At 44.2% G+C, this 10,494-nt stretch overlaps 1 protein-coding gene across 1 annotated transcript in view; it reads right to left on the bottom strand.

Annotated features, from left to right (window-relative positions):
* Window positions 1-7,804, bottom strand: part of AVEN (apoptosis and caspase activation inhibitor) — a gene marked incomplete at its 5' end in the record, with an annotated part of 103,171 nt that extends 95,367 nt beyond the window's left edge. Inside the window, one exon of the mRNA XM_082317420.1 lies at window positions 7,544-7,804. Coding sequence (XP_082173546.1) covers window positions 7,544-7,804 — 261 coding nt within the window. The remainder of the gene's footprint in view (window positions 1-7,543) is intronic.
* Window positions 7,805-10,494: the final 2,690 nt, after the last annotated feature.

Genomic DNA, 10,494 nt, shown 5'->3' on the forward strand with positions numbered 1-10,494 from the left:
GCTCAAGGCCTCACAACATGCCAGTGATAGAGCAGTAACCTAGGAAGAGCTGTGGCCCAGGATCATCACTCTGTTCTCTACAAGACAGAGATCCTGGGTATTCCAGGGTTAAAGAGAGAGTCTGTACAGTCTGTAACTGTATGGATATCCTCTGGGAAAAATGAAGCAGGAATAGAAACAGGACCTTGAGGCAAGGTTCTCACACACTCCAGCAGAATTACGGGTTTTACCAGCAGGATGTATTATTAAGTCTACCTGCAGAAGAGTTAAAGTCTTATTTAAAAAAAAAAAAAAAAAAAAAGAAAACCCACATGCACATAAAAATACAGAGGAATTGCATACATGAAAGAGAACAGTGGTAAATGGACCCCCTCTATGCCTTACCATAGAACACCAAATCACACAGGCTTGAAATCCTTTGATTATGAAAACCTGTAAGAAATATTCCTCTTTATTTGTTACAAGGCTCTAAATCACCACTGAATCAATAATCAGCAATTTTTTGGTTCTTTAAAATACAGTGAAACCTTCTGATAAATACGAAAAGCTATGGAGCACCGTTAGACTGGCTGGAAACCCGTAACAGGGCTCCTGAAACTACCCAGTTACTTTTGTGAGGAAAACAGAAGCAGTACTGTATGGAATAATTTTTTAATCAAATTTCATCACTTCTACAATTTTTTTTATTCTTCAGCATAAATACCTACTATCTCTCACTTGATGTACCCATAGAGGGTTTTGTATGATGTTCTCTGGGACCAACTACTCATCCCAGTAGCACAACAACATTTTTAGCTCAGAATTACTAAGTGTTCCCTTCCTACACATAACTTTCTTTCAGAATTGCGTTTGGAACAAACAGCCAGTAGCAAGTCCTAATAATTCATACGTACGTGTCATTTTCATGCGTTCCGCTGTATGTTCAGAAAACATCACCCTGAGATGAGAAAAACGTCCCCACCCCACGATGTGCAGACACCCTTACTCTTCGTCATTTAATTCGGGCGCTCTCTGTGCCCGAGGCAGCGCGGCCGTGCCGTGCAGCGGCACCGGCAGCCACCGGGGCGAGCGGGTAGGCTGCCTGCCCCACCTGCTGGTGGCTACCGGCATTGTGCCATCGCCAACCTGGGTTTTAAGATGGATGGATGGATGGATGGATGATTAAATCCGTAGTTTTACTTCTTACCCAAATTCGAAAATGTTTAGTTAAATATGACGGGTGAGTTCTTGGGAGAGCTTCTCCAATATTCAAGGTATTACCATTCTACATTTCCTCTGAATAAAATCCACTCCATTTTATGGGATAATTAAACCTAAATAAGGTAATGACTGAAAGTTGTGTTTCATACAATTAACAAAATATGGAGCTGATAAAGTTATTTGTTTAAGCTAGCAAATTTTTGGGACAGTTTTTGTTTGAAAGTTACCAAATTACTACGCCAGAGACTTGATGGAAAAAAAAGGAACATAAGCATTTAAGTAGGTGAGGACAGAAACGCACAGCCATCCAAAGTATGAAAAACCCAAGCTCTTTCCAAGAAAGTTACCAAAAAAAAAAAAAGTCAGACATGAAGCTGTTATGCAGCAATGATGCTGCATGTTCACCTGTGTAATGAGATGCTTTCAGTGCAAAAGTTAAATCAACAGGGAAATAGGTAAAATGCGATGAAGGAATAACAATAAATATCACTAAACCATGCCACGCTAAACAATCAGAGATTATTACAAAACACTGCAGTCCCCAGCACTGTGAAAAGCAGGTTTCTCTATGGTCTAGAAACTGAAAGAATAAATTAACTTTGGCTGGATAAAAAGCATTTATCTTTTTCCATTGCAAAGACAGCCTTGAAAAAATAAAAGAAAAAAATAGGGCTGTGACAAGTGGTTACACAGCAGCTCTACTGAGTAGGCTCAGTACCCTTCACCATGCTCTTAAAACCTCTGACTATTTTTCTGTACTGATCTCCGTATACTTCCTACACAATGCATTACCCAATCTATCTACCCTTTCAGTCACAATTTTTATTCTCAGTGCCCAGATTAAACCTCCTCCTTCTTAATAATGTTTTTTCTTCTTGTCCTGCCTAAAATGGATCTGTTTGCAGCAACCTTTCTACTTAATGGAACATTGCTATCCAGGCTTCCCCAAAGTGTCCTCTTTGCCAGACCGGAAAAAAAAAAAAAAAAAAAAAAAGAAGGAAAAAAGAAGGGCAGGGGGGAGGGAAGAGAACCAGGTCCTTCAACCCTTCCTCCTAGGTCATATCTTCTAGACTTCACATCTTTCTTCATTCCTTCCCTCTGAACTTTCCCCAGCTGGTCCAAATCTTGCAGAAGTAGAACCAGTTCCTCAGTGTGACTGCATTGCTAATTGGTACTTTCTCATCCATTAAGCTGCCAGTTCCCTTCTATAAAATTGCAGCTTAACCAGTCACACACCTCTGCAGATTTTTCCTACACAAATGTACTTGTGTTGTATTTGACCTTGAATTACACCTTACTGCAGGCTGTTTCTTCCCATTTGTTGAGACTGTGTTCTGTGCTCCACCCTCCTGCCTACCCTTCCAGTTTAGCACTGTCTGCAAATTTTAACACTGTATATTTTACTCCTTCATCAGAATTATTAATAGAAACACCGAATAGGAGCAGATACAGAACGATGCCTTGCAGAATCCCATTTAACAAACACCAGTTTGACACTAAACCAACCCTAAAGAAGTTTACAAGCCCTTGTTCACACACTTTTCAAGAGGCTTAATCTAAATCAATACACTCAAAATAATCCACACTTCATTCACAATCAGTTAGTGCCTCTTCACACCTCATCACAGTAGATAAACTCCTCAAAAAGGAAGCTCTTCGCACCTCATTAGTAATTAAGTACAGCTCACAAATTGATGTACATTAATCTAAGTTTTTCCTAGTTGCTTTTGAGAACATTAGCATAAACCATCAAAAGATTTATTGTGTTCAATATCCAGAAATCTATTCTTCTCCTATCTGCACAAGCTCTGTTACAGTGTTCTAAAGGAAATCAAATGTATCTGTATTTGAAAAATCCAAGCTTTTGTTATCGTGCCTGCGAACAGATTGCTTTTTGCAGTGGCTTAGACTGTAAAGATTTAGCTTGTACTAATTAGGAAAAAATTATCTGATGCTGACAGCATTAGAAGTTCTCTTAGATCAGTTCTACATGTGCATGGACCACAATAATGAAGATATAATAAACACTAAATAAATGTGATGTCATCTTGAAACTAACCGTAAGTAAGAAAGACTGCACTAAAATAGGTCTGTTAACCTCCATTCTTTAACAAGAAAATGTTTACTGCAACCAATGCCCAAAGCCAGAAAAGGAACACTGAAACAGACCTGCCAATTCCAACAAGTAATAGCATGCATCAGTGTATCACTGAAAAGAAGAGTTAAAAGAATACTTTGTAAATTGCACATGTAATAAACAGAGGACAAAAGAAAGTCCCCTTAAACCACCCACAAAAGGATGTGGTCAAGGACCTTCAAATAAAACCCAGTATCATGACCACAATTTCAGAAAGTTTTTTTGTTTTAATAGATTATATTTCATAGAGAGAGCAATTTAAAAATTCTGACAGTACATGAAATATGAATTCCGAGCAAGTTAGAGGAGTTAGAATGAAAGTGGGAGATAATATTGGGCCAGTGTCAATCGGACCTTTTACTTTAAGCATTATAAGTCCGCATTATTTTACTAAAAATGAATAATTGCAAATGTGTTCTATTTATTTAACATAGAACAGATGAGTTAAAGCAGATAAAAACAACGGAAAATTATTCAAGATGACAGATCTACAAAGTAATCTGCCATTTGGTGAACCAGCTGGTCGTAATTAGACTCAGATTCATTTTTGAAGGGAAGACACAAAATCTTCAGTAATCAAGCCAGTTAAATCAACACGCACACTAGTTACAAAAAGACCTAACAAGCGCAAGATCCTTTTCCCTCTTCACAAGGAATAAAACCACTTTTCCTCACAGTTTCTAAATCAATTCCCTGTCTGAGAGAGGCAGCATCTTGTTTCAAGAGCAGAGCTGGGGAGCTCCTCAGAGAACTATCTCCTCAACAGCTGACAGAAATCATGCAAGCTTTCATCTTCACGACTCTGACCCACAGCTGGATCTGCCATGCAGGGTGTAAGTCATTTATAAACAAATAGCACCCTGATCTCCTTCTACATTAGCACCCAGCACAGGAGGAGAGAACTGACTCAGCAAGTATTGGGTTTTGACAGGCTTTGCAAGTAGTACAGCTGATCACCCATTACTAAAACCAAAGAATTGCAGTACACTTACAGTAGTGTAGAACATGTTAAAGTGGTGTCCAGCCTTCACTGGGCCACAAAAAAAAACTGAGAACTGAATGGGCCACCACTACACTTCCAACTGACCCTGTTGTACAGGTCAGACATAACGCCTTCCTGTAGCTTCAAACACAAACTTAGGAAACATTAAATTAAAACATCCAAACCACAAAAACTGAAGATGAATAGTGATTTTAAACAAATGCAATTCACTAAGAAATATTGCTGCCAAAATATTATGCAATTTAATGCCAATTTCTACTTCACTGTAAAAATTCTTAAGTATTTCCAAGAGTTTTTAATGAGGTTTTGTCGTATTAATACTCTTATTACACTTCACTGAACCCATTCACCTAGAATTTTACTTGCATTTTACTGCTCTGTCCATAGCAGGCTCAACAAATCCAAATCCAGTTACTTTAATACAATTTGATGTAGATTTTGTCGTAAAGCTTTTCATAATTGAAGACACAACAAAGAAGAAACTTCTCAGGCAACAACTAAAGCTCCAGCAATAAACAATTACTTAAATATCAAGCTTAGCAGCAATAGTTTTATAAAAAAATGGGGTATAAAAAAAATACAATTATAAATTTAGCATAGCTGTAAAACTATAGAAGAACTTAGACTTAAAATAATTTTCAAGAACTAATACCAGGTCATCTAAACCCTGATTATACAATGCTAGAATGATGCCAATCTAGTAGGAAAATTCCTCCATAATGCCAAGTTGACACCAGCAGTGTGGAAATGCAGAGTGTAATCCTCCACAATTTTTACCCTAGAAAGCAAAAGGGCTAGAGTTGCCCTTGGAAATCCTATATATTACAATTACAGTGTTCCTAGCCTCCCTTGTCCAGGGGATTTCAAGGTCCATTTGAAAAAAAGAAAGGAGATTTTCAGAGAAGTCTCCAGCTTCTCAGCACACAGTAAGGGAAGTGATGTGATAAGACCACTCACATCCCCCATAACACTAGCCGGCTCTCCAGGTTTGCAATTTGCACATCACCACTTAAGAAGATCTGACCCCTGTTGCTGAAAAGACAGCGGGGTCTCCCCTCAGACAAACCACTTACTCTGGGCCAAGCACGCCCTCACTGAGCTGGTGCACTTGTGTAAAACAAGACACTTTGCTGAACACACAGAACAGTAAGGAACTGGGAATAAAAGGGGGTAATTTCCTGCCAGGTAAGAGCTGAATCTGTTTGGGAAACATGGTCTAGCACACATCAAAGACAGTACAAGGGAGCTTGTCTAACCACACACACTGAAGAAAGAAGAGGAAGAAAGAGGTCCTCCCTGTTTCAGAAGTGGTAAATTATGAGATTGGCTCAGAGGTAACACTAGACATGAGCAGCTGCAGGCTGGCACAGCTGTTGACGCTATGGCTGAATTGCTGGAAGCCAGTTCTCTCCCTGCTGCTAAAAACAAGATTTGTGGCAGGTGTGCTAAGAGACCATACCATACTTAATATCAGAAGCCTCCAGTGCAGGAAGAGCATTACGCTTAAACACTCTTTAGTAGAGTTCTGGGAAAATCTTAGCTACTGCTTCACTTTTCAAGATGCAACCCCTATTAGCCTTGGCCACAAACAGATAAAGTCACTGTCCTAAACTAAGATGAAGAGCATATCAAAGTCAATAACACAGTGATCAGGAAAAACATATTGTAAGCTGTCACAGAAGCAAATTTTTTACCTGCTTCGTGAAATACTTCGAACAACAATCCAGACAAAACCGCATACATATAACATGATTCCCTTTCTGAGTGCACCTTTTAAATTATGAAATGGGTCCTGCTGGGCCAACCGTACCAGAGAGAACACAGATATAAATGTATTTCAACTTAGTAAGAAATGGTTGAATGACTTGAAAAAAAATCAGTCCACGATAGAGGTTTCCTCAGCTAATACAGGTGCTGAATTTCTCCCCTGTGCCTCTGTGGCTTATGAGGGAGCACTATTGTTTCACATCCAGAATTCAAACCTGTCTGCACACATCAGTATGAACTCAGCAATTTATATCACTTACAAGTGAAATTACCGACCAGCGCTCTAGGTAACAGTACCAGTCCAGCTGCATCTTTTATCTCCCAAAACACAAGTGCTAAAATGTATCTAAATACGACAAGAGGGATGAATATTTTACATTTTTTAAATCCACCAGCAACCATGGGAGTTCTGCTATAGATAAAACACTGGCTGGATCCAATTGAAGCCATGGCATCATAAAAGTCAAAATTAATCTAATCAGCGTGATGCTGAAAATGGGGTAGCAGCTGGTCCATCTACATTAGGACTCCCAGTGCTGCCAACACCAATCAGTATTAGACCGTCATTGTAATCTTTTTGCCAATCCAGGGACAACCATGATTTCTATGCTGCAACAACGCTAACGGAAGCAAGACAATCTGAATGTAGTACTGTCAAAGCATTTATAAATGAAAACTGGTTTTAAAGGCACAGTGTTGATCTCATACCACGGTGGGTTGTAGAAAGCATTTTAACATCTCCACAGGGAACTGAAGGTGTAGTTGTGGTACATTGAGGCACGTCTGTGCTACTTTTAATCTGCCAGAACACTTTGTAATTGGTCAAAGCACAACCATCAACTTGCGTTAATGACAAATACACGTTCCATCCACAGATGCCAATTCTGTAAGATGAGCTGTTACCACGTCTTCATTGCTAGTACCACAGGCTGGACAAGACACGCGCTCATTTCAAATTCTAATCAACTGTGCCAAAATATTCAGCAATTCTTCATCTCTATTTGCAAACAGAGATATATTTTTTTCAGATGCATTTTTCAAACGAGACTTGCATTTTGCAGCACAAAATTATAAACGTATTTCGGCCAGAAAATCCCTATCCCTGTTTCCACTAGAGCACGCAGGCGCCGGCTGCTGCTGTTTCAGGGGAGGACGAGGGGGCAGAGGGCGGGCGCAGGTGCCGCGCTGACCCGGGAGGCAACGCCGCCAGGCCCGGCGCCCCCGCGCCCCTTCCCGCCCCCTCGGGCTCCCGGGAGAGGCCGCGGGCTGCGGCGGCCAGCCTGGCTCCACCTCGGGAAGGGGCGGAGCAGGGGAGGAGAGGGAAGGGTGGTGCCCCCGCCCCGGCGGCCGCCCCGGGGCCCGGCCGCGCTCGGCCCCGCCGCGCTCAGCTCCGCCTCCCCCCGCTCCGGCGGAGGGCGGGCTCTGCTCCTGCTTACCCGCCGCTGGTGGTGGGCGGCGGGCGGCGGCGCTGCCCCGCGACCTCGAGGCTCTCGCCTGCCCCGGCCCCCGCCTCCGCTTCCTCGGTGCCCGTGAGCGCCGCCTCTTCCCCGGCCCCCGCCTCCTCCGCGGCCGTGGCCGTCCCCGCCGCCTCCGTCGGTCGCCGCCTCGGCCGCCCTCTCCGCGCCGCCGGGCGGCCGCCGCCGGCCGTGGCGGCCACCTTCCCTGCGGGGCCGGCTGCCGCCGCGCTCAGGCTGCATGGCCGGGCTGCGCCCTTCCCCCGCGCCGCCTGTGGCCGGGCCGGCCTGTGCCGCGCCGGTCCCCGCCTCCTCCCGGAAAGAGGCCGCCCGCCGAGGGCGAGAGGGAAATGGCGGCGGCCGCGCCCTCAGCAGCCCCCCCTGCCTGCGGCCCCGGCGGCTCGCGCAGGCCCGCGCAGCGCAGCCCCCGCGGCCGCGGCGGGAGCGCAGCTGCGGGCGGCGGGGAGCCGCGGCCGGGCCCGCTCCTCCCGGGGAGAGCCCGGGCCGGCGCCCCGGGAGCCCTTGCCCGTGTACCCTCTGCAAATCTCAACGAGCAAGGAGTGAAAAACAAATAGCTTTCCACGTGTATTTCAAACAAACAAATGCACTTAATGTTTAGAAAAGAGTGCTCTTAGCTAAAGCCATATGAATCATAGAATCGTTTAGGTTGGAAAAGACCCTTAAGATCACCGAGTTCAACCTTACACCTATCACTGCCAAGTCCACCACTAAACCATGTCCTCGAGCACCACGTCTACCCGTCCTTTAAATACCTCCAGGGATGGAGACTCCACCACTTCCCTGGGCAGCCTGTTCCAGCGCCCGACTACCCTTTCAGTGAACTTTTTCCTAATATCCAAACTAAACCTCCCCTGGCGCAACTTGAGGCCATTTCTTCTCGTCCTATCGCTTGTTACTTGGGAGAAGAGACCAACCCCCACCTCCCTACAACCTCCTTTCAGGTAGCTCTAGAGAGCAATAAGGTCTCCCCTCAGCCTCCTCCAGACTAAACAACCCCCGCTCCCTCAGCCGCTCCTCATAAGACTTGCTCTCTAGACCCTTCACCAGCTTCGTTGCCCTTCTTTGGACACGCTCCAGCACCGTGGTGTCCTTCTTGGAGGGGCCCAAAACTGAACACAGTATTTGAGGTGTGGCGTCACCAGTGCCAAGTACAGGGGGACGATCACCTCCCTGGTCCTGCTGGCCACACTATTCCTGATACAAGCCAGGATGCTATTGGCCTTCTTGGCCACCTGGGCACACTGCTGGCTCATACTCAGCCACCTGCTGACCAATACTCCCATGTCCTTTTCCATCAAGCAGCTCTCCAGCCACTCTTCCCCAAGCCTGTAGCATTGCATGGAGTTGTTGTGACCCACGTGCAGGACCTCAAGTTAGCTTTCTGTAGCAAATGAGGGAAAAAGCCACCGACCCCTGGCTGACAGGGTGTTCCACAGAAGCCTGCGCTACGTGAAGCGCATGAGGTGACTCTGCAGCCTCTTGAGGAGCATCTTGCTCTGAGGACACAGAGCAGGGACACAGGAACAGCTTTGTGCCATAGATCTAGGCTGGTTTGTCCTGCTCTGCTTGAACTAGGCAGGCACCCTTTCCTGAGGAAAGCTCACCAGTTATCTAACAGCAGGCTTGCCCGATCACACTTGAGCACACAGGCTGTCATTTGACAACACAGATTAAAACATCAATCTGGTTTTGAAGGGTTTTTAAACCCAGTAGTCCTTACAGCAAAATGTGACCAAAACTCCCATACTGTGAAATCATGGGCTGTAGTGTCTTTGCACTACTGCCTGTGGTAAGGGCTGCCTAGTTCTGGGGCATAGTGTGCAGCAAATCAGTAAATTAGCTTAGCATGACTCCAATGCAACACAAGCAAATAAATCAAGTAACAGGGAGCAGCACTGGCCAGCTCGTTGCAAAGACATCTAAACAATTCCTTGTGCCGCCAGCACAGGTCTGGCAGACCCAGTGCTGAGCTAGAGCTAATGAAACCTGGCGAACCCAAGCTGTGCCTGCATCTGTGGTGCAATTAATCTGTGACATGAACAATCTGCCTGCAGATAACTGTAAGCTGACTATATGTACAAATTTAACAACTCACATTAATTAATACTTACAGCTAGATTGGAAAAAATATCACTAATATTTGGCAACAAATAGCAAATATCATTACAACTCACAAGTGTGAAGTTCATGCATCAATAATTATGAGACAGATAGCAAAGTCATGATACTGTACATGTGCATTTTGATTTTGTAATTTAATTTTGATCTCCCTATTATTATCATCTCTTATGATAGACAATTAACATAAATTATGTTACCATAGCACACAGAAGTCCCACTCACAGGCACTATTGCCTTGAGTGATACACAAATAGAGAACAAAAGGTAACACTGCAACGTGTTAACACAGACCTATGACACAAAAGATGATAGAGTATGAAGAGATGATGAGAACGGTCAACATGCCAAGGAGAGATCTTTGTGTACTAGCAGCTTAGCTACTGTCAATTTTTATAGGCATCACTGTAAAACAGTCCATTAGGGATGGAAGGCTTTGCATGATTATAATGAGAGTGCTTTTTATTTAGAAATTAATTGTAGTTTCTATACCGTATTACCAGTGTTCTTCCTGCCCATTTCAGTTCAAACCGAGAACAACTGTGTCAGGACAACAATTTCTGCTTCTCCTGTTGTGCTGAAGTCTGCAATCCACACGGGGTAGCTTCAGCAGTCTTTCCTCCTAAATCCTAATGTTAAGGAGGGTAAGTGACCTAAGAGGGGGACACACTTGCTAATTATGGCAAAAGACAAAGCATTACAGGCCACAGCATCTAGGCAATTTCTCCCCTCTTCTGAGAAAAGTGTCATCTCCTGGCAAAAAAAGGCAGAAAGTTCAAACAATCTCCTATAAT

Source organism: Platalea leucorodia, assembly GCF_965183815.1.
Source record: "Platalea leucorodia genome assembly, chromosome: 7".
Taxonomy (NCBI): domain Eukaryota; kingdom Metazoa; phylum Chordata; class Aves; order Pelecaniformes; family Threskiornithidae; genus Platalea; species Platalea leucorodia.